Source organism: Ascaphus truei, chromosome 4 (genome assembly GCF_040206685.1).
Source record: "Ascaphus truei isolate aAscTru1 chromosome 4, aAscTru1.hap1, whole genome shotgun sequence".
NCBI classification, from domain to species: domain Eukaryota; kingdom Metazoa; phylum Chordata; class Amphibia; order Anura; family Ascaphidae; genus Ascaphus; species Ascaphus truei.
In genome coordinates this window covers 312,779,600-312,804,980 of record NC_134486.1, presented here as the reverse complement: position 1 = coordinate 312,804,980, position 25,381 = coordinate 312,779,600, and the positions used below count along the sequence as shown (strand labels likewise).

Below are 25,381 nucleotides of genomic sequence, written 5' to 3'. Positions count from 1 at the left end.
AGTGAGAAGAAACAAAGAAGTCTTCTCTACACAGCCAGGTAGAACTAGCGTAATTGAACATGACCTAGTCTCTGAACCGGGGGTCCGAGTTAACCTTAAACCGTACCGAATCCCAGAGGCCAAGAGAGAGGCTATAAGTTTAGAGGTTAAAAAATGCTAAAACTAGACGTAATTGAGGAATCCCAAAGTGGGTGGAACAGCTCTATAGTTTTAGTCCCAAAGCCAGACGGTACAACAAGGTTTTGTAATGAGTACCGGAAACTAAACGCGGTGTCAAAATTTGATACTTATCCTATGCCCAGAGTGGATGAACTTGTAGAGAGACTGGGCAAAGCCCGATATCTCACAAACCTAGACCTAACAAAAGGGTACTGGCAGGTTCCCCTCACAGAAAGGGCAAAAGAAAAAACAGCCTTCTCAACCCCAGACGGCCTCTTTCAGTATAAGGTGCTGCCTTTTGGCTTACATGGAGCTCCCGCCACATTCCAAAGAATGATGGATAAAATTTTAAAACCACATGCTCGGTATGCTGCCGCCTACCTAGATGATGTGGTAATCCATAGTGAAGATTGACAGTCCCACCTTCCAAAGGTCCAAGCTGTGCTTGACGCAGTTCGGTCTGCCGGACTAACTTCTAACCCTGCTAAATGCACTATTGGTCTGGAGGAGGCCAAGTATCTGGGGTATTCTATTGGTAGAGGGTTACTCAAACCACAAACACTCAAAGTAGAGGCGATACAAAATTGGCCAAGGCCAGTTAAAAAAAAAACAAGTAAGGACCTTTTGGGGGTTAATTGGCTACTATAGAAGGTTTATTCCCAATTTTGCAACTAAGGCAACCCCACTAACCGACCTCACAAAAGCAAGAGGACCGCTAATGGTAAAATGGTCCCCCGAAACCGAACAGGCCTTTAGAAGCCTGAAAGAAGCTCTCTGTGCCCAACCAGTGTTGGTCACACCTGACTTCTCCAAAGAGTTCGTAGTCCAAAACGGCGCATCTGAGGTAGGGCTGGGGGCGGTACTCTCCCAGGAGTCTCAAGGGGAGGAGCACCCCATCCTTTATTTAAGTAGGAAACTAAATCCCCAGGAGAAAAATTACTCCATAGTCGAGAAAGAGTGTCTCGCAATAAAGTGGGCTGTAGAGACGCTCAAATATTATCTGTTGGGGAGAAATTCCGGTTGGTCACAGATCATGCACCCCTTACCTGGATGTGTCAAAACAGGGAGAAGAATGCTAGAGTGACCAGGTGGTTCCTAAGCCGACAACCCTTTAAATTTTCTGTGGAACACAGGTCAGGGCACAAACATGGCAATGCCGACGGGTTGTCAAGGATGCACTCCCTAATATCCATGGTCACTCATCCCTCGAGGTCTGAGCTGGGGGGAGGATATGTGACAGAAACCAGGGGATGGTAATAAATTCCATATACAGGGCTCCCAGGATACTGAACAGTTTCTGTCCTGTCTAGGCTGAACAGGGCAGCCTTGTGGTACATGCACTCCATTCCACAGTTTGTCTGCTGCCTGCTTTCTGTCACCTGTCATGCTGATTAGAGATCAGGTATATTAGACCTGTTTCCTGTTTCCTCTCCCCCTCCCCAAGAGCCTGGAGGCTGGAAGGCTGCTGAACTACAGAGGGGGGAGAAGCCTCTTCCCCAAACAGGTTCAAATCATTCTGTTCGTTTGTCTAAGACTGCAAAGGTACTTATTTTGTTGGTGGAAGTGGACAAGCCACTTCCAACCCTGAGTCAGGGATATCTAAGTTTAAGTTATCGCTCAGATGAGCAGCTTTTTGTTTGGCTTTGTTTTCTGTTTGCACTGTGGCAGTCTCAGTGCCTGGGACTGAATAAACTAGGCAGTAGCCTGTTTAAAGGAACAGTACGTGACGTCTCATCATTTAACCTACCCTAAAAGACCGTGTTCTAACAGTCCCGGACAGACGGCGGAGCCCCGGAGTAAGCCGTTTGTCCCAATATATATATATATATATATATATATATATATATATATATATATATATATATATATATATAAACAAAAACAATAAAGTAGCACAATAAGGTGCACCTAAATGTGTGTGAAATATATATATATATATAAACAAAAACAATAAAGTAGCACAATAAGTTGCACCTAAATGTGTGTGAAATAGACTGTGGCTATACAGTGGGTGTACCCAGTTGTGCGGTATACAAAGGACCACAATGTTGGTGTATACCTAAGTTACTGTTGTTCTATTAGCCTATAGTATTATACACACATACATAATTGAACTCAATAAAAATCAATAACAAATAAACAGATATTCAAACCAATCGACAAAATAGATAGGTAAAGTCCAATGTCAGATGGTAGTAGTAAATCCGGACAGGAGCAGATTGTAGCTTCAATGATGATGTTGCCACACCAAGGATATCTACAAGAAAAAAAGAGAATTAGAACTGCAAGCTCCGTAGCGTAATACTGTATGGATAAATGTAATGGTACAAAATAGAAAAAAAGGACTCTTGGACATGCACTCACAAGAGGACTGAATAAAAGAGCATTTGTGAGATTAAATCTCCATAGCAGTGACTTCACTATCCATGGTTAACAGCAGTCCCAGTCGCCGATAGAACATTAGTCCCCAGTCCCCAGTCAGGTGTTGTATAAGTTTGGAGCAGGTATACACACTGCTATAAACCCTGATAGACACATGATACTCTGAGGCTCAGCCGCAGGGAGCCTGGATGCAAACCCAATAGAAATGCTCCACACCACGTGCTACCTGTGCCGGGTTGGAGGGGCGTCTTGCTTCACACTGCGGGGAGTGTATCCGGAGATCGCCGAGGTGTAGTAAGTGCAGGCGTGCAAGGGCTTCTTCGTGGGCTCATAGACGGACTGCCGTGTAGTGACGTCAGTGCGTACGACGTAACGTCCTGACGCCTTTCATCACGTAACATGACAATCAGAAGAACCACATTCACATGATGAGGTACACCCCCCCCTCTTCTCTCTCACCCCCCTCTTCCATCTCCCCACCTGCTCCCTCTCCCCCTGCTTCCATCACCCCTCCTCCATCTCAACCCCCTCCTCCCTCTCAACCCCCCTCCTCATTCTCACCCCCACTGTGACAGGGTAAATAAAAGCCACCAGCTATATGCCTGGCAGACATGTTTAGTCTGCAGTGCAGCAGTGATGATGTTAACTTCAGCTGGGAAGCTCATGGCAATTAGTTGGATCCCAGCTGCCTAATCAAAGTTTGTTAAAAACTCCAGGATGTGCACACATGCAGGCTAGCTGGTCAGGAGACAGGAGTGAGTTACTGAAGAGATTACTGAGATAAGGTCTGTTTGAAAAGTACATGTTTTATGAACTGTGGTGTCCTGCATGCTGAAGAGAAACTGCTTTGTTTGCCATGCTGAAGAGAACCTGTTTTGTTTGCCATGCTGAAGATAAGCTATTTTGTTTTGTCTGCTGAAGAGAAGCTATTTTGTTTTGTGTGCTGTATGGTTTTTAAGGCTAAATAAATAAGCCTTGTCAAGAGACCCCACGTGTGTAGTTGCATGTACCCTACAACATATGGTGTCAGAAGTGACGGGATTTTGAAAGGCCCCTGCAGTTAAAGGGCCACACACACACAAGAATAAGAAAAATGGAAGAATTTTTTAAAGAGTTTCTGTGTGAGCAGACCAGACAGCAGGGACTGGTAATGGAGGAGCAGACCAAACAGCAGGGACTGTTAATGCAGGAGCAGGCCCAACTACAAGCAGAGAGAGATGAAAGACTACAGGCAGCACAGGATGAGCGGATTGCCAAGCTGCTGACCCAATTCCAGGGGTCTGCCAGTCCAGAACTTGCAAACAAACCCCCGATACTCCTGAGGAAAATGGCTCCGAACGAGGATCCAGAGGCTTTTCTACTGACATTTGAAAGGGTTGCCGAAGCTCAGGGCTTGGCTGCAGATCGCTGGGCAACTGCTTTGACCCCGCTCCTCATAGGAGAAGCCCAGGTCTCATAATAGGGCCTCCCTGCAGATCAGGCAATGGACTACCGACAAGTGAAAGCCGCCATACTGGATCACTTAGGTCTGACCCCAGCGACCTACCGGCAGCAGTTCCGGAACATGAAGTACACCGCTAAGATGAGACCCCGGGTCCTCGCTCAGCGGTTACTGGACTTGTGTACGCGCTGGATACAACCCGAGGAGTGCACTAAGGAGGCAATTCTTGAGCAGGTGGTTTTGGAACAATCCCTACAAATAATACCCCCTTCCGCACGCTCATAGGTAAAACGCCACGCGGCTGAAACCCTAGCTTTGGCGGTCCGTCGTGGAGAACATCCTTCGGGCTGAGGATCAGGCGAGTGTCCTAGACCCGACAGATCTGACTCCACCGGCACCTGCGGACGCCCAAAGAGGGAGGTCGGATCAACGGGGAACCTACGGCCCGTCCACGCGCAACCGCCAAGTCCAACGGAAGGAGCAGTCGTTCTAGCAAGGGCGGAGTCCAAATGCTGGTCCCCGCCGAGACCCTCATCTCTTTCCTCATCGGCTCGCAAAATGAGAGGAACTTCCGAGGACGTCGCTCAGAAGACCCACCAGATGCCTGGTATCCAGTATCCGGTCCAGCGGAGCGCTATCCACGGCCCCCTCCTGCGAGGGAACCCTCTCCATGTTCCGCCTGCGGAGAACAAGGCCACCGGCAGGTGGACTGTCCACAGATGGATTGTTCCTTCAGCAAGACCGTCGCCTCGACCTTCACTGGAGAAAATTACAAGCCCTGGCTTCTTCCATTCTTCCAGCCAAGGTTGGGGGAAAAACCGTCCAGGCCCTTGTAGATTCGGGCTCTGGGAAAATTCTGGTCTTACAGGAACTGTTACCACCTAACGTGTGTTCTTTTGACTCCCCATGGAGTATAGAATGTATACACGGCGATGTAAAACGGTATCCGACGGCCAAAATCCGGATACACGTAAAAGGTCAGGTGGCCTACCTCGAATTAGGAGTCGTTCCTTGGCTCCCTGCCCCCGTTGTGCTCGGCCGGGACTGGCCTTTCTTTTCGGACCTAATGGCTCCAGTCTCTCACGAGGAGCCTTATTCTATGGCTCAGGAGAACCCTGGCAAACTGCTCCCCTTCTCGGCAGACCTTTTTCCCAGTAGACACCGGGTTCAAAAGACTCGGAAGCAAAGCCGCTCTGACAAACAGGACTGGTTGTAGAAATCTGGGTCTCAAGGTGACCATTCTAGTAGCCAGAGGTCACAAGTGATGGCTGGGGATGGCCAGAGGGAGGGGGATATGGGCCCTGGAGATTTACCAGACTTGTACCTTCCTGACTTTCGCCAGAAGCAAAGGGAAGACCCAGTCCTTGCTTGACAGTATGACAAGGTGGTGAAAATTGATGAGCAGATTGTATTCCCCCATTTTAAATTATCAAATGATCAAATAACCTGTGCAATAGCAGGAAGAATGATTTATAATAAATCTGTCAATATTAGTTGCAAAGTTCTAAGTCTGATTAAAGCTTTCATTAACCTGTACATTACCAGGAAAAGCACTCTGTATTAGATTTGTCACAATCACACTGCATGCAGGCAAGTTCCCCTGAGAGTAGGAGATGCTATGGAGTGAGCTTTTAACCATTTAAATGTGGGAGGGGGTAAGCTTCAATTAGCTGATTGGAGGGTGGCAACCTCCTACCTAATTGAAGCTTACCCCCTCCCACATTTAAATGGTTAAAAGCTCACTCCATAGCATCTCCCACTCTCAGGGGAACTTGCTTGCTTGCAGTATGATTGTGACAAATCTAATACAGAGTGCTTTTCAGAGTGCTTTTCCTTGTAATGTACAGGTTAATTAAAGCTTTAATCAGACTTAGAACTTTGCAACTAATATTGACAGATTTATTATAAATCATTCTTCCTGGTATTGCACAGTTTATTAAGAATTTATATTAGTGTTAGGGACCCCTGAAGAATGTGGTCTGCCGTGCAGTGGCTCAGGGGCTTACAACAATTTGGCCAAAATGTTAAACTAAAAGACCATTTTATTTAATAGATATTTATACATATATATTTAGGCACTGTACCGTGTATGAGTTTCACTGGACGTGCACTGAGCTCTGTTTGTGTTTTATGTTCTGTCTCTGGTTTTAAATAGATATTGCCATGCTCAGTAGCACTCCTCTGTGACACTCATATGCTTATATACAGTGTTCGACAAATCACCCAAAAATCTTCTCGTCCAACCAAAAAATCTACTCGCCACCTAGTCCCGCCCCCAACCCCGCCCCTAGTCACGCCCTCAACCCCACCCCTAGTGCCGCCCCCAACTCCACCCCTAGTCCCGCCCCCAACCCCGCTTTAAAATAAAATATATAAATAAAATACATTTAATAAATTCCTAGTCAGAACAACATTCGTTTTTGACATAAATGTATTTATTGTATTACATTATACTACAATTAGTCGTGTGTGTGTGTGTGTGTCTCAATGTCGGATCTAGAAATAAAAGCCAGATGTGAATGACTAGTTTCCTGAACCCCTTAACCAGTGTCTGGACGTCGGCGCTTCACAGAGAGAGAGAGAGACAGACAGACACACACACAGAGAGCGGCACACCCACACACACACACACACACACACACAGAGAGAGAGAGAGAGAGAGAGAGACACACACACACAGAGAGAAAGAGAGACACACAGAGAAAGAGAGAGAATGAGAGACACACACAGAGAATGAGAGACAAAGAGAGAGTGCGACAGAGAGCGCGAAGAAGAGAGCGCGAAGAAGAGAGTGCGACAGAGAGAGCGAAGAAGAGAGTGCGACAGAGAGAGCGAAGAAGAGTGCGATAGAGAGAGCGAAGAAGAGAGTGCGACAGAGAGCGCGAAGAAGAGAGTGCGACAGAGAGAGCGAAGAAGAGAGTGCGACAGAGAGCGCGAAGAAGAGAGTGCGACAGAGAGAGCGAAGAAGAGAGTGCGACAGAGAGCGCGAAGAAGAGAGTGCGACAGAGAGAGCGAAGAAGAGAGTGCGACAGAGAGCGCGAAGAAGAGAGTGCGACAGAGAGAGTGAAGAAGAGAGTGCGACAGAGAGCGCGAAGAAGAGAGTGCGACAGAGAGCGCGAAGAAGAGAGTGCGACAGAGAGAGCGAAGAAGAGAGTGCGACAGAGAGCGCGAAGAAGAGTGCGACAGAGAGAGCGAAGAAGAGAGTGCGACAGAGAGAGCGAAGAAGAGAGTGCGACAGAGAGAGCGAAGAAGAGAGTGCGACAGAGAGAGCGAAGAAGAGAGTGCGACAGAGAGAGCGAAAAAGAGAGTGCGACAGAGAGAGCGAAGAAGAGAGTGTGACAGAGAGAGGGAGAGGGTGACAGAGAGAGGGAGAGAGCGACAGAGAGAGGGTGACACAGGGAGAGGGTGACACAGGGAGAGGGTGACACAGGGAGACGGAGAGGGTGGGTGACACAGGCAGAGGGTGACACGGAGAGGGAGAGGGAGGGTGACAGGGAGAGGGTGACACAGGGAGAGGGAGAGGGTGACACAGGGAGAGGGAGGGGGTGACACAGGGAGAGGGTGACACAGGGAGAGGGAGAGGGTGACACAGGGAGAGGGAGAGGGTGACACAGGGAGATGGAGAGGGTGACACAGGGAGAGGGAGAGGGTGACACAGGGAGAGGGAGGGTGACACCGGGAGAGGGGGAGGGTGACAGGGAGAGGGAGAGGGTGGGTGACACAGGGAGAGGGAGGGTGACACAGGGAGAGGGAGGGTGACACAGGGAGAGTGAGCGTGACACAGGGAGAGGGAGGGTGACACAGGGAGAGGGAGAGGGTGACACAGGGAGAGGGTGACACAGGGAGAGGGTGACACAGGGAGAGGGAGAGAGAGTGACACAGGGAGAGGGAGAGAGGGTGACACAGGGAGAGGGAGAGAGGGTGACACAGGGGGAGGGTGACACAGGGGGAGGGTGACACAGGGAGAGGGGAGGGTGACACAGGGATAGGGTGACACAGGGAGAGGGTGACACAGGGAGAGGGTGGGTGACACAGGGAGAGGGTGACAGAGGGAGAGGGTGGGTGACACAGGGAGAGGGTGACAGAGGGAGATGCTGGGTGACACAGGGAGAGGGTGACACAGGGAGAGGGAGAGAGGGTGACACAGAGGGAGAGAGGGTGACACAGGGGGAGGGTGACACAGGGGGAGGGTGACACAGGGAGAGGGGGAGGTTGACACAGGGAGAGGGGGAGGGTGACACAGGGAGAGGGGGAGGGTGACAGAGGGAGAGGGGGAGGTGACACAGGGAGAGGGAGGGTGACACAGGGAGAGGGAGGGTGACACAGGGAGAGGGAGGGTGACACAGGGAGAGGGAGGGTGACACAGGGAGGGTGACACAGGGAGAGGGTGACAGAGGGAGAAGGGTGGGTGACACAGGGAGAGGGTGACAGAGGGAGATGGTGGGTGACACAGGGAGATGGAGGGTGACACGGAGAGGGAGTGTGACACAGGGAGAGGGAGGGTGACACAGGGACACACTCACAGACACTCAGAGGGTGACACACTCACAGACACATAGACACTCACACTCACTCAGACACACTCACTCAGACAAACTCACTCAGACAAACTCACACTCACAGTCTGTCACTCACACACACAGACACTCACCCGTAAAGCAGGGGGTCGCACATGGCAGCGGGAGCCTCCGCACGGCAGGAGGGCCTCTGCAAGGGGCCGCGCCCCCTCCAGAGGGGGACGCCGATGCCACAGTATTCACTGATAGGATGGAGAAGGGCCGGTTAGGGGATTTCCACTGCTTAGAGCAGGGAGAGGCTCGGGTTAGGGGATTTCCCCTGCTTAGAGCAGGGAGAGGCTCGGGTTAGGGGATTTCCCCTGCTTAGAGCAGGGAGAGGCTCGGGTTAGAGGATTTCCCCTGCTAACAACTGAGCTGGCCATCAGGGGTTTCCTTAACAGCTGACAGATCGGCAGACTGTCCGTAGAGGCGGCACACCAACGCTGCGTGGGGTGAGGGGGGGGGGGTCAGGAAGCCGGGAGAGTTTGGGGTCACGGAGGCCGGGAGAGATTTGGGTGATGGGGGGTGGCGGATGGCCCAATGCGAGGGGGGGGGCGGATGTCCCGATGCGAGGGGGGGCGGATGTCCCGATGCGAGGGGGGGGCGGATGGCCCGATGCGAGGGGGGGGGCGGATGGCCCGATGCGAGGGGGGGGGCGGATGGCCCGATGCGAGGGAGGGGCGGATGTCCCGATGCGAGGGGGGGGCGGATGGCCCGATACGAGGGGGGGGCAGATGGCCCGATGGGAGGGGGGGGCGGATGGCCCGATGGGAGGGGTGACAGATGGCCCTGCAGGGGCCTGAAGCAGACAGGCGTGGAAGGGGCTGGCTGCCGGAAGGGGGAGGAGTGGAAGCGCTGAGGAGGGAAAGTTGCTGAGAGAACCGGAGGCGGGGTAATCTCTCCCAACAACATGAACCCGCCTCCGGCTTTTTTTTTTTTTTTTTCTCCAGCGCGAGCGCGGGAAAAACAGCAGCGTGAGCGCGGGAAATTTAAAAGCACAAGTGTGCTGCTTGGGCCAATATTTACTCGCCCGGGGGTTAAATCCACACGCCCCGGGCGTGTAAATGTATATAATTGTCGAACACTGCTTATATATATGTTGTGGTTATTTTGGGGGTTCAATAGGAGCTTGTTAGGTGTCCAGTATGTTTTTTCATTCTTGTAATAGTTGACTATGCAACAAGATATCCTGAGGCGTTCCCCCTGAGAACAGCAACGGCAAAGCAAGTAGCCAACAAGTTGTTGGAGCTGTTCTCACGGGTTGGACTTCCCCAGGTTATGTTGACAGACTAAGGTACAAATGTTATGGCTAAACTGATGCAGGATGTCTTAAAATTACTAGAGGTCAAGTCTGTTCGGAAATCGGTCTACCATCCACAGACTGACGCATTGGTGGAAAGATTTAACCGAACTCTAAAAGGGATGCTGAGGAAATTTGTAGATTCAGAGAAGAGAGCCTGGGATGAACTTCTCCCTTTTCTGCTGTTTGCAGTGCGGGAAGTTCCCCAGGCCTTCACGGGATTCTCTCCATTTGAACTGCTGTATGGCCGCCAACCCCGGGGTATCCTAGGAGTCCTGGGAGGAACAGCGGTCCCTTTCTAAGAATTCCCTGCAATATGTACTAGACCTTAGGAAGCGCCTAGATGTGGTCGACCATTTTGCTAGGGAGAATCTTAGATCAGCCCAGGACAGTCAGGAGAGACATTACAATCAGAATGCTCGCATGAGAGTGTTTCACCCGGGAGACCAGGTGATGTTATTATTACCCAGTTGCGAGAGTAAACTCCTGGCCAAATGGCAGAGCCCATTCGAAGTACTCCGCCACACGGGTGATGTGAATTACGAGATCGCTCAACCAGGGTCCAGGAAGGGTTAAAACATTTACCATGTGAACTTGTGAAACCCTGGAAGATGCAGCGGTCTCTATTCATCCACCCAGTGGAGGAGGAAACGGACTTGGGTCCTCAGCCTCCACGGGAGAACATCATGAGTGACGATAAAATCCCAATGGGTAAACAGTTGTCCTCTGAACAAAAAGGGGACTTGTTAGCAATAATTACACAATTCCATGATGTTTTTTCTGATTTACCAGGGCAAACTAATTTAATTTCACATGCGATCGAGACAGCACCTGGGGTAAAAGTACATTCCCGTCCTTATAGGTTACCTGTAAGTCGTAGGGCCCTGATAGAGAAGGAGGTACAAGAAATGTTACACTTAGGAGTGATTGAGGAATCAGGCAGTGAGTGGTGTAGTCCATTAGTTATGGTCCCTAAACCCGATGGGAAGGTAAGATTTTGTGTGGACCTCCGAAAGGTCAATGCGGTATCCAAGTTTGACGCATATCCGATGCCAAGGGTGGACGAGTTAATTGACGCCCTTGGTAATGCGGAATATATATCCATGCTGGACTTAACAAAAGGATACTGGCAAATACCCTTAGAGGAAAAGTCCAAGTGCAAAACAGCCTTTGCCACTCCCATGGGTTTATACCAGTTTGTGACAATGCCATTTGGACTGCATGGAGCCCCAGCCACATTTCAGAGACTCATGGATAAGGTGCTGAGACCCCATAGGACTTATGCCGCAGCCTACCTAGATGACATTGTCATTTATAGTAAACACTGGCGGGCCCATCTAAATAGGCTGAAAGCGGTCCTCAAATCTCTAAGAGAGGCAGGGCTAACAGCCAATCCTGAGGCCTCGTTCAGGGTGCAGGCTTCGGAGGGAGGGCATGCTGCCATGCGAGCTGCCGTGGGACACAAAGTATTCAAATTGAATACTGGTTGTCAGGGTAGCAGCTGCACTGTCTCCGAAGCCCGGAGTTAACGCTGGCTACAGTTTCAATAAACAAAAAAATCGTTTTTTGAAGCTGCAGCAGCATCACAGGGATCTCGGCAGCCAATGAAATCATTCTGGAGAATGATTTCAAGACTGCAGCCTCGATCCCTAACCTCACGTCTGTAGCCCCGCCCCCTCCTCAACTCCTGAAAAAGTCTGCTGGGGATGAACACACGTCGCCCAGCAGACTGCCGCCCTCCCTCCCGAATGCCCTCCCTCCAACTCCTGCCGCTTGCACCCTGAACGAGGCCTAAGAAATGTGCCTTGGTAAGGCGGAAACCAAATACTTAGGGTATGCAGTGGGAGGTGGAAATGTAAGGCCACTAGCCGACAAGGTAGTTGCCCTGAAAGAAGTTCCTAAGTACGCTCTCTGCTGGGTTTAGCAGGATACTACCGGCGGTTCATCCCCAACTAATCGGAAGTGGCAGCCCCTTTAACGGACCTCACAAAAAAGTGTGCCCCTACACAAGTGGTATGGTCAAGGGAGTGTCAGAGAGCCTTTGAGGACATAAAAAGGTGTCTATCAGAAGGTCCCATCCTTAGAAGCCCAGACTTCAACAGGCCTTTTGTAGTGCAAACGGGTGCATCAGAGATAGGGCTAGGGGCAGTGTTGTCACAACAGTTTGAGGGTTGAACACCCTATCCTTTTCCTGAGTAGGAAATTGTTCCCGAGGGAAAAAAACTACTCAGTGATTGAGAAGGAGTGCCTCGCAGTAAAATGGGCAATCGAGGCTTTAAGGCATTACCTGGCAGGAGTCCATTTTACTCTGGTGACGGACCATGCTCCACTGAAGTGGTTAAATAGTATGAAATATTTCAATGCTAGATTAACTAGGTGGTATATGGCCCTCCAACCCTTCTCATTTGAGATTCAGCACAGGCCGGGAAAAGAGAATGCAAATGCTGATTTCTTTTCTAGAGAAGGGATGGATAGTCGGGCTTCAGCCGTGCGTAGCCCCAGCCAAACACTAACAGGGGAGGAATGTGACAGGGTAAATAAAAGCCACCAGCTATATGCCTGGCAGACATATGTTTAGTCTGCAGTGCAGCAGTGATGAGGTTAACTTCAGCTGGAAAGCTCATGGCAATTAGTTGGATCCCAGCTGCCTAATCAAGGTGTGTTAAAAACCCCAGGATGTGCACACATGCAGCTAGCTGGTCAGGAGACAGGAGTGAGTTACTGAAGAGATTACTGAGATAAGGTCTGTTTGAAAAGTACATGTTTTATGAACTGTGGTGTCCTGCATGCTGAAGAGAAACTGCTTTGATTGCCATGCTGAAGATAAGCTATTTTGTTTTGTCTGCTGAAGAGAAGCTATTTTGTTTTGTGTGCTGTATGGTTTTTAAGGCTAAATAAATAAGGCTTGTCAAGAGACCCCGCATGTGTAGTTGCATGTACCCTGCCACACCCACCCTCCTCATTCTCTCATTCCCTTCTCAATTCCCTCTCCTCATAATCCCCTCATTTCCTCCTCATCCTCTCTTTTCCTCCCCATCATCCCCTATCCCCTCTCCTCATCTCTCATCCCCACTCCTCACCTGCCCTCGCCGCCTCTCACCCCTTAATACCTGACTTCGGTGGAGGACCTCGGGAATGGAGAATGACGGTGGCAGAGGAAGACGGTGGTAGAGGCGGGCTGTTAAAGATGATGGCAGCCCGCCAGAGCGGAGCAGGGCAGCAGAGTAGATGGATGGCAGCAGAGGAGGACAGCCAGGGAGGAGCACGCTGTAACAGCGGATGACACGGGAATTCAGTAAAGACTTCCGTGTCGGACCATTGGGGCAAGCTCCTCCCCGGCCGTCCTCCTCTGCCCCCGTACAACTCCTCTGCCGCCATGCTCCGCTCTGGCAGGCCATCATCATCTTCTCGGCTTACACAGTAGCCGTGTGAAAAAGGTGGGGATACAGCATATCCCTGCGTACCCGCAGACAAAAAGCACTGTGTGTGTGTGTGTGTGTGTGGTGTGTGTGTGTGTGTGTGCATATAAAATATAAATCTAGTGTACTACCTAAAGATAATGAGTATAACTAAGTATATAGAAAAATAGACTCAATATAGTTTTAATATATCAAATACAGTATATCTAAATGTAAATAAATATATGTATTCCCAAATAGCAAGACGCATATCAGTGTATAGAGGTCAATTTATAACCCTAACCTTCACTAAATGTAGTTCCCAGGACACTAAAAATGAATATGCATTTAGTGTGGATACCTCCGGAATCTGAGTTTACATTGACGGCTTTAGCAGTTCTGAATAATTTTTTGATCAAAAGGTGCAACTAAATGCAGGGCCACAGACAGGGGGACAGCTGGGCCTCCTGCCCCCGCCTGTGAGTAAAGTGGCGCAGTAAATGCTGTTTATATAATATAAAGATTTAAATTTACTATGTGTATCCATGTATTGACATATATTGCATTTATTACACTTAAAGTTCCCCAAAGGCTTTTGTGATAGCCAGTTCATACTACCTTTATCTTTTCCCTTTTCTTCCTTTAGTAGACTGGGAATTATGACATTTTTAAGTGTATTTGTCTTTCTCAATATAACTTTAGGCTTGTTTTCTAACACATCCCCTAGTACAGGGTTCTCTTTTACTATATGCCAATGTTTTAATAATGCTTTCTGAATTTGATTATGACCAGGATTAAATCAAGTAATAAATACTGGATTATCATTATTAAATGTATTATTTTGACTTTTTTTTATTTCTATTTGTATTATTATTAGTAAACACATATTCCCTATCAATAGCACTTGTTTTGGAAAGAGCCTGGTCAGGCAATCTTTCCACAAACCCTTTATCTATAAACTTTGATTTAAGGTGATGGGCTTGTGATAGAATCACCTCCTGTTGGGAGCAATTCCTCTTAAGTCTTTAAAACTGCCCATATGGGATATTCTCAATTTTTTATGATGATTACTTTTAGTTAATAAGAACTGTGCAAAGTTACCTGGGGGGATTCTTTTGGCTTTAAGTTGGAGAGTTTTCTCACCTTTTCACTTGCAGATCCATTTAAACTAGTTTACTTTTGGATAATATTTTTTGGCCAGGTGTCTCTCTCCTGATTTTGTTGTCATTGATTTCCTTGCTGCTCAATGCAGAATTGCATTTAGATCTTTTACTGCTTGGCTGGTGTCATGTGGGGTGTGTCTGTAGTTTTGTGTCCAATAGAGTATTTATCAGGTTTTCTATTTCTGGGTATTGCAAGGCCCTTTCATAGTTCCCCTTTCTGTCATGAGTCCATATGTACTTGGTAGGAAGTTTTTGCAGACTCTGGAGTGGTTTCCTTGGTTGCTGACATGTGCTTTGATCTGTTGATGAATAGGATTACTTAGCCGTGGTCTGATAGGTAGGCGTGGGGTCTCACTATCAGTGCATTTATCTCTTGTCTAGGTCAGCAATTGCATAATCAATGACACCGCTGTCCTGTGCTGAGGTGAAAGTGGTGTATCACAAATACACCCTCACATGCACGCAGGTGGGCAGAAGCTGGCAGTGTCGGACTGGAGCATGACAAGCCCAAAGGGGAAATCAATTGTGTGGGTATATATGTACTCTGCCACTCATGTGACATCACTGGGGGTGTCACTAAGGTTTTTGGCGCCGTTTTTTTTCCACAAAGGGTGAGGTGTGGGGTATATCTGGGTTTGCTTGTCACTTATTTATTTGCTCTTGAGAAAGGTCCCAGTGCGGACCGAAACGTTGAGTCAATAAATCTCACCTTCTTGCATATAGGAGTGCCTGTCCTGTTTTCCTTTAAAGTTTCGGCTCCTACTGGAGCCTTTCTCAAGTGCTCAGATATATATATCCCAGCCAGTTTTGAAAAGGGTCTTTCAAGCAGGACTGAAACGTTAGTAGGTGAAATAAATTGCATTAGAACAGATGGTGTGCTTCTCATTAAAATCATTGTTTGTAGAAGTGGCTCACTGAGTTTGAATCCGGGGAACCTGGTTCAATTCCCGGTGTCGGCTCCTTGTGACTTTGAGCAAGTCACTTTATCTCCCTGTGCCTCAGGCACCAAAAACATAGATTGTAAGCTCATCTGGGCAGGGACTGTGTCCATAAAAATCCTATGTGCAACCCTGCTTACCGCTCACTATATTGTAATTGTGAAGCGCTTTGAGTCCTACTGAGAAAAAAAGCGCAATATGAAATAAAAGTTATTACGGTATTATTAATACGGATCTTGCTCCTAGAGAGAACAGCAACCGCAAGTACTATTTATATTATAAAAGACGGCAGGGTAAGTTACTTTATACTACCTGGCCAAATCTAGAGCCTTGGCTATTTACACATATTTGGGATCAAGAAGTCAACCAAGGATAGCCCAGCCTACTTAAATGAGTCATGTTTAGCAACAGTGCTGCAAGCATGGGTGTGTGACATCATCACATATGCAGGGTGGAGGTGGAGCCAAATTCCCTGCACAGTCTTACTCCAGTGTGCTTTTAGTGTCAGCGGTGATGTGATCCTCTTTCCTGTTGTAACATGGCCAAGTGAAAGTTCAAACATAGGATCTTGGTTACGCTGCCCCTTTAGGCAAAATGCTATTCCCAGATGCTCATAATTTATTTATTTGTTTTATTTATAAAATGTTTTACCAGGAAGTAATACATTGAGAGTTACCTCTCGTTTTCAGGTATGTCCTGGGCATAGAGTTAAGATGACACATAATACATGGATACAAATACATAGGGCCTCATGCAGAGAGCAGCGAATTTTAAAAATGGCGAATTTCATAAAAAGGAGCTTTTTTGGAGAGTTTTAATCTCCATATGCAGAAAAGTGCGAATTCTGCTATGTTTAACATGGATGCGTCTGGCGAGTTTAAATTGGCGAGATGCGCGCTTCGGAAACATGTAAAAACAAATTCGCGCCTTTTTTTTTCCCTTTGCAATGGCCGCGAGCGCCAGTTTTTTTTGGCGAGGCAAAACGGAGACAATCGCGCCATTTTATTGGCGCGAACAGCCGCTAGATGCCGTTCGCGCCTCTCTGCATACGGATATATTTTAAACTGGCGAGATTGCGGTTCTCGCCAGCCGCGAGGCGAGTTTTACAAACAGAAATGAAAAATTGGCGCGATTTTCGGAAATCTCCATTTTCTGCTGTTTTCTGCGCGATTATCTCCAAAAAATGGCGAATTTCGAAAATTCGCTGCTCTCTGCATAGGCCCCATAGTTACATAAGTGAACAGGGTATGCATTATATACAAGACATTGCATGCACAATGGTGTTTTACAATACATCACAACGGTATTCATTTATTGAAATAGAAATCATTGGCTCCATTGATTTTTGGAGTCGAGTATGTTAATTACATATTTTTTGCTGGCAATCGACCATTTTGAAGTATCCCAAAGCCTTTAGCCAATTCCATAGATTTGGGAGCATGTAAGGAAAGACGGCTAAATATAAGCTTGCTCCATCCCAAAGAAAACAACTCAATGGGGTATATTTTTTTTATCACAGCTGAAAAACTGCTGGAAACCGATTTCTTTTTTTTAGAAGAAGAATTAAATGAGGTGGAAAGCGATGGGGTGTTTGCCTTTGATAAATCTGGTGCACTAGTTTCACAGGCAGGACATGTTGGTAAATAAATCCTATTGTTCCGACCCTGCTACAGATAAAACTAACAACTTAAAAAAGTTCGGTCACCTAAAATAACTACCACACACCATTGAAAATGACAAAGACATGTTTGTTTTATGCCAACCAGGGCAGTTACAGCCCACAATAACACAGTATAGGTATCCTACAAACATGACTTGCACACAGTTATAGTCTATATGAAAGTCTACTGTAATAACCATGTTAGGCAACACTGGGCTCGTGACGTCACTATGCAGCTATTGGGAGGCGGGGAGATCGCGCGCACAGACACACAGACGGGCCCCCGCTGCACAGCGCCCGGCCAGCGACGTCACCCCTCCCCATTGTGACGCGCGCACTAGAACGCCCGAACGTGGCATTGTGGTTGTCACGTGACGTTTCGGCGGCGGCGGTGTGTGTGTGTACGCGACGGAGCGGGGTGTGAAGATGGCGGACGAGGAGGCCGAGCAGGAGAGCGGCCCCGGGCCGGACGTGACCGCCGCCGAAATAGCCCTGCTGGAAGAAAGGCTGCAGGAGCTGGAGGACCGCCTAGGGGAAGGAGAGGAGGCCGTGCAGGCGACAACCGACTACTGCCAGCGGTTCTGCCAAGTGAGTGTTGTGTATGTCCGGAGCGGGCACAGAGTGAGGGCGCCATGGTGAGGGGGCCTGGGCTCACACACCCACCCTGACCCAGGCGGCTCCGCGAGCTCCCCGCTGTGATAGTGCTGGCGCTGTAGGGCGTGATTAGCGGCTCCCTATGTATATGTGCAGGATACATACATGTGCAGGCCTGTCACCCTCTGCACCACGGTGTGGAGCATGTGTGTTGTTTGTTTTCTTTGCAGGCAGATCTCTTCACCTCCCATAGACTTGGGGGGGGGGGGGGGTGAGGGAACTTCCGTGTGTTTTTGTTTGAGACAGCAGGGGATATGCAGCCCCCCCTCCCCCTAAATGAGGTGCGTGTTTTTCAGGTAAATATTATACTTGACATCAGTTAGGGTCTCTGACACCGGGATTGGTCTCGTGTAACCCCTTGGGTCTCAGTGAGGGCTTGTGTTGCAGGCCCCTCCGGGACTCCAGGGGTTTCCTTGGGACTGTGACCTGGCCTCTTGCCCCAGACCTCCCCCCTCTTTGGTCCTACAGCCATTCACAATTTCATTACACGCCCTTGTTGCTTCTGATCTGCAGCCGCCTTTCTCTTTCCTGAATGGAGACGCTGGCATGTTGTTTTTTCTCTGTATTCTAGTCTAAGTGGACGCTGGCATGTTGTCGTTTTTTTCTTCTTCTTCGCCTCCCATTGGAGGGATCACTGATAGGATCTGCAGAGAGCCCCCTCCCCCTGGTCAGGCTGCAGCCTCCGGGTTGTCTGCTTCCTTCTGCTGCTTTCCGATGGGTTTTTTTGCATTGTGAGGGGGGTGAAATGGGATTGCTCACGCCCCCTCCCTTTCCCAATCAAGTTTGATCCAGTTGCTGCTGCAGCATAACCATCGAGGGATTATTTGTTAACCCCTGAATGCACTGGGAAGCTTTGCAATGTGTTGCAGGCTTCTCCTGCAAAAAAAAAAAAAGCCGTCCAGATTAGTTATCCCAGGGCATCTCAGATTGCTTTATTCTCAATACTATCCCGTTCAGTCGGCTCCAGGCCCCCTTTGTTGGTTGCACAGGGAGAGGCTTCCCTTTGTTGCTTATACGTGACAGGTTATGGCCTAGCCTGTGTTCCCCTAATTTGAACCAACAGATCTCATCAAGTTGTAATGCAATTTCGTGTTCTTTTTAATTGAGGGGGTTTGTCCACAGCAACTCCATTGTTTTAAAGGAACAGTATAAAAATGCCCTTCAATGGTTGACTTTGTAGTTAGGGTGACCTTTTCTGCATACCTTTTTTGTTACAGTACTGTAGGTTTTAAGATTTGTTATTGGTCCTTCCTTCTTGGGTTGACAGGTCGTTATGGAGTCCAGTTTGGAAATATTAAAGGTTACATTACATCAATAGTATGTTGCCTGTGGTGCATTTGCTGATTTACCCCCCAAAATCATAGTTAATAATTCTGTTCAGGATGTAGTTTAACGAATCACATATACCCCATTATTCACCGCTATTTCATATTCAAGGTGAAATCTTAAAGCTTTCTAAATATCCTAATGCTCTGCCCCTCCCGCACTTGCTGATAAATAAATGAAGCTGCGTTTTTGTTCATAATCAAAACCGTATTGTGGCACTTCCCGGTACCAGCCAGGAATACAGTAATGCAGCGTGAGATTGACCTTCAGGAAAAGAAAATTTGTAAAACAATGTGTGTGGTTGGCATGCAAAAAGTTGAGTACAGGCATACCCCGGTTTAAGGACACTCGCTTTAAGTACACTCACGAGTAAGGACATAATCGCCCAATAGACAAACGGCATCTCACGCATGCTCCTGTCAGCACGTCCTGAACAGCAATACCAGCTCCCTACCTGTACCTAAGGCCGGGTCCATGGATAGTGCTTGCGGGCGGAGGCGCGCTTCCGCTCGGTACTGAGCCCCTACAGCCACAATGAGAGTGGCTTTAGTAGGGGCTCGCCTACTCTTCCGCAAGTGTGCAGAAGCGTAGGTCTTAGGAAAATTTTAAATTTTCCCGGTTGCCGGAGCGCAGGGCCGGTCACGTGAGCGGTTCGCCCAATGAGGGTGAACCAGCTCTGTGACATGACTGGCCCGCGCCCGCTGACACGCCCCCGGACAGCACGCTGTCTAAGGCCAAGGAAAGCACCCGCTTTCCCTCAGCGCGCCTCCGCCCACCAGCAATAACCATGGCCGAGGCCTAAGATGTGCGCAAGCGGGGAGACTATAGACGTAAATGACGATTTGCAGTACAGTACATTTATCGATAAGTGGAGAAAAAAGACAGTGCTTCACTTTAAGTACATTTTCGCTTTACATACATGCTCCGCTCCCATTGCGTACGTTAATGCGGGGTATGCCTGAACCTATAAACCCAAGAAAATAAAACTGGGAAGATAAACATTGGCAACTTCAAGTCCATTTCAAATGGTTTACTAGTTGGGTTTCTTTGTAATTATCTTTGGATTGTTGACATTTCTGACCCTATCCCGGGGTGGGCAACTCCAGTCCTCCAGGGCCACCAACCGGTCAGGTTTTCACGTTATCCCTGCTTCAGCACACAGGTGGCAGTCAAAGGCTGAGCCAACTGTGCTCAAGCAGGGATGTCTTGAAACCCTGACAGGAGTTGCCCACCCCTGTCTTGTCCTTTTTATTTTCAGCTGCCTCCTTTCTGACAACTGTAGGTGGCAATATTTGTAAATGTTTGAAACTGTTAAGCACAATCCCAAGATGTCAGTGTGTTCGTTTTGTATGTTATGACACAATTGTGACTGATGGCATTTTACAAATCCTCACTGGTCTGTTAGAATGCTCATTCTCTCAACTCATCATCATGATAAACACTGTTACTATGGCGACCATCTTCTGCAGAAATATCAGAGGTGGAAGAGGCATTACTTAACAGTAAATGGTCTTCATTGGCTATCAAAGTGCTGCTGACTTCTCCTGTCCTGAAAGGGGATGCATGTGTGTGTCTATATTGACGACATCTGATAATAAAAATTTGACTTTATTGTGCATGTCAAGATCTTCAGATCTGTCTTCCATTAGGAAGATCACAGACATAATGCATCTTGTTCTGAAGAATACAGTTTAGCTATATTGGTTATTAATTATAAAGAATCCCGCTATTACAGCCTTTGGTTTTACCTTTTGTTTGCTAGGTATGAAATTAGTGTATTTTTAGCATGCAAGTATGCCAGCAGCTATTTTCATGTGCTCAGGAAATGCTTTTTTAGGGGCCCTATCAATGATTAACTTGTTTCAGTAAGACAGCAACATGGGCAGTTGTCACCATTCTTGTTGCTATGTAAGGTATCCATTTATTGATGCACATGGTTTAATATTGGCTTCCTATGCATTAAAGTTATAGGATAGACCAGCGGTGCGCAAAGTGGGGGGCGCGACCCCCAGGGGGGCGGGAGATTGTGCTGGGGGGGCGCGGGCAGTTGCAGAGGCCCCGCGCTCTTCCCCAAGGCATTTAAATTAAATGCCGGGGGATCGCGTGAGGCCCCTGCAACTGTTTACTTACCGGGATTCAGCCGTCTGTGTTGCGTCGCCATGGCAACGCGGCGTCAATAGACGCCGCGGCACCATGTGACCTGACGTCACACGCACACGCAGCGTCATCTGACGCGCCTGAAGGAAGGCAGGGGGGCGCGAGAGCCGGGGGCAGAGAGACAGGGGGGCGCTGCACAAAAAGTTTGCGCTCCCCTGGGATAGACCATTAGTAACAGTTTTTTTTTGTAATGTTGCAGTAGACAGTTGAGCATAGTTATGCGAGGGGCAGTGTTTGTTATAAAGGAGTTTGTACTTTTATAACTTTAAACTATGAACTCCTTTAAAATATTTTTGTACTTAAGAATACGGTTTTGTGGGAACACGGGTAGAATGTAGAAAATGCCGTGTCTTTTGTCAAATGTTATGTCATTGTGTGTGTGTGTGTGTGTGTGTGTTCTCTCTCCAAAGGTGAAGGCATTCAACATATAAAAGCGATGAGAAAATGGGGTGCTATAACAGAACACAACTAATAGGTTGTGTATATGCACTAAACAAGAAACTGCAAGCACAGCCCTTCAATTACAAAATCAACCGTTTCAGTCCCCTTTTTTTTGGACCTTTCTTAGGCTAAGGCCCCGCTCCCTCAGTCAGCGCGCCCGCACTGCAGACAGGCGGGTCGCTGACAGACACAGACCGCGATATGCGGTCTGTAGGGAGCGGGGGCTGGAGTGGGAGGGGGGGCGTGGTTTAAGCGGTGGGACCCGCTACTCCCCCCCCTCCTCGGGCTCGGGAGATGCTGCGGGCTCACACGCTGACACTCATGCACTCATGCACTCATGCACACACACACAGGCAGGCACTCACGCACTCAGGCACACACATACACACACACAGACAGGCACTCGCGCTGCTTTCCCTCCACACTCCTCCCCGCTCCCCGAAGCCTCCCCTCCTCCCGAAGCCTCCCCTCATCATTGGCTCACAGCCACACAACGTGACGCGTCGACGCTAGGGATTACAATTCTCTTGAATCCCCTAGCGGCTGACGCGTCACAGCGTTTAGTGAGCTGTGCAGCCAGGGGGGACCGGGACCTGCTCAGGAGGATTCCCCTGCTGGTGGGGAACGCTCGTGTGGCCGCCTGCGCCGCCGGGCGCAGCGGGTCCCAGCCCTTAGGCTGCGCTTATAGTGACGCAACGTCGCCTGAATACAAAAGCATTGCCACCGTCGTAAGCGCTTATAGTAAGTGTGGCACGATGGTGGCGACCAAAAATTTGGAAGCCAATAAAATAAAAATTTTCAGAGGCTGTCGCCACATGTGACAGCCTCTGAACCACTCAATGGCCAGGTCGCCAGTGACGTCGACATCACCCGTCGCGTTGCGCGCACTATAAGCGCGGCCTTAAGACCGACCTGAATATACTCTAGTGTCAGAAAAGTACCCAATTGTTGTAATGACCTGTGCGACCAAATGTCATATTACTGGTGAAAAGTGATAAAACGGTGCAAAAAACTTAATAGGTGATCACTGTAAATTCAGTGAAGTGAAAACAACACTCTTAAAATTAATTAATTAAAGTGCACGTATAGTATATAACACATAAATATTGTGAAGATATAAAAACCAAAAAAATGTGGCGAAAAGAATAATAAAGTTTTAACCCCCTGCTCGAACCCTCTGGTGGGATATGTTTTCACTTGTCATTCAGTGTTGTAGTAGATTCACAGATTCCAGGGGGAGTATAGAGGGAAAAACACAAAAGCACAGAAAATCGAAGTGCAGGAGAAATACAAAGTGAAACTAATGTCAGCTCCAATCTTGGCTCTTGTGAAAGGCCTACTTACAAACTGTAAGAATATCAACAGCAGTGTGTAATCAAGGCTTTAGGCAGTCTATCCAAGGTGAGTGTCAGCTCAGCACGGATTGAGGGAGAAGCATCTCCAGTACTCAAGAAGATGTAGCCCCAATATAGAGAGGAAAAAGAATACATCAATAAAAAATGGGCATATCACACTGCAATAGTGTATTGAAGAGACAGCTTGGCACACCAGCTCACCGTCCTGCTGCCAACATAAGATCTCTGTCTCCAGCCTTTACTCCATCGCGTCTCCGCGGGTCTGGGCGTCTGACGTCAGATCCGGTTTTCAGGTAGCAACCTCGCGGCCTGCGGCTCCTCTCCAAGAATGCTCCGTATGGTAGTGGGAGTCCTTTCACCATACGGAGCATTCTTGGAGATGAGCCGCAGGCCGCGAGGTTGCTACCTGAAAACCGGATCTGACGTCAGACGCCCAGACCCGCGATGGAGTAAAGGCTGGAGACAGAGATCTTATGTTGGCAGCAGGACGGTGAGCTGGTGTGCCAAGCTGTCTCTTCAATACACTATTGCAGTGTGATATGCCCGTTTTTTTTTATTGATATATTCTTTTTCCTCTCTATTTTGCGGCTACATCTTCTTGAGTACTGGAGATGCTTCTCCCTCAATCCGTGCTGAGCTGACACTCACCTTGGATAGACTGCCTAAAGCCTTGATTACACACTGCTGTTGATATTCTTACAGTTTGTAAGTAGGCCTTTCACAAGAGCCAAGATTGGAGCTGACATTAGTTTCACTTTGTATTTCTCCTGCACTAAGATTTTTCTGTGCTTTTGTGTTTTTCCCTCTATGCTCCCCTTGGAATCTGTGAATCGACCAAATGTCATATACATGTATTTGCATTTAAGCTTTATGGAGCCTAAATTAGTGATTTTTTAAAGAATGAAGCGATTTATCCAGATTGATGCCACCGTTTTGTTGGGTTATGAAATTACACCTATATTGTAGATAAGCAGTACTGCAATCTAACTTCATTTTGAAATGTCCTATTATGGAATTTAGCTTCATTTCAGCTGGCAAAAACACATGTATGTTGGAATATTGGGAATTGCTTGTGAAATAATAGCTGCATTACCATCTCACCTGGGAAGTTTTTGTTTTTAACTCCCACACATAGTTATACACTTTAGGTTTCTAGATGGCACCCAGCTGAATTTGTTACATCTGGGGAAGGTCCACAATGACGCTAGTTTTTGCGCCCTTTCCAACACTGGTATATTCGAGTCTTTATGTGGGCATTCGGGTTGGTTTTGACAGATCTTCTTTTTGTTTCTGTGATCATACTGGGTCACCCCTAGGGTAAATAAAAATGGGCCTACTGTTAATTATAGCAGTAGTTCTCCCCATGAGTAACAGACATACATCTACTTATACATGTGTCACATGGTAAAATGAAGCGTAAACCCTGTAATGTAAGACAAAACGTACATAACCAAAGATAACAACATTCTTTTGCTCTTCAGGTTGACAGCTCTCATTGATCCCATGTTGGAGATGTACATCATCTTGTCTGCTGTGCTTGTTCAGGGTCAAGACTGTCACTTACTAGTATTACATCACGACTGTACCGTTCATAGCCTGTTATAGTACGTCAAGGTTTACATACCTAATAGTAGTTCTCTTTCAGAACATTTTAACAACATAATGACACGCCGTGTTCTACTCGGAGGACATGTTAAGCGGTCTCATCATCTGGGATAATTGTTGTCAACCCTTTCATCGGGGAACACCGGTCTGACCATGTCGAGGGGACATTCAAGCAGCACTCTATTTATGTGTAATCTAAGTGCATCCCCATGTTTATTCCTTCTCCGTTCATTCATAAAATGTTGCATGATGGTTCTCCAAGGAGAAAATCTGTCCTCAAGAATTCCAAGTTATCATTTATTTCTAAAACGCTGACATATTCGGTATACTGTGCATGCAGATATCTGATCATTACATAAGCCAGCATTGCATACAAATATAAATAAGGACAAACAGATACAAACAGTAATGAGAGCTCTGCTCGTGAGAGCTTACAATCTAGTGGGAGTGAGGGACAGTGTTGTCACAAAAAGGGGAAGTGACTTCTCATTGTGGGAAACTTGTTTCATTGTGTATTTTGCCATTATGTGAACTACTCCTTCAAATTCTGTGTGCCCATGCACGAGTGCACACCTTAAGAAAGAAGGGTAGTAGTCATTTAATCTGTCAGTCTGTTCAAAAGGTACAGCAATTTCTTCCAATTATAATACCCTAGAAGTGTTATTAATTGATAAATAATGCTCCCGTGTGGTGTTAAGCAGAGTGAATGAGCCAAAGCAGATGGTTCTTTGAACAACAGGGCATTATATGATTGATAATGACCCAGCACAGAGGGAATTCTTGCTGTATTGAACAGGGAGAAGAACACATTGGCAACTTAGTGTTTGTTGTATTTTTGTGTGGCAA

General features: G+C 47.7%; 1 protein-coding gene across 1 annotated transcript in view; it reads left to right on the top strand.

Moving 5' to 3' along the window:
• Positions 1 to 17,264: 17,264 nt before the first annotated feature.
• The window catches only part of ZNF292 (zinc finger protein 292), a 44,202-nt gene continuing 36,085 nt past the window's right edge, over positions 17,265 to 25,381 (top strand). The window contains exon 1 of the mRNA XM_075597860.1: positions 17,265 to 17,585. Coding sequence (XP_075453975.1) covers positions 17,424 to 17,585 — 162 coding nt within the window. The 5' untranslated portion in view covers positions 17,265 to 17,423. The remainder of the gene's footprint in view (positions 17,586 to 25,381) is intronic.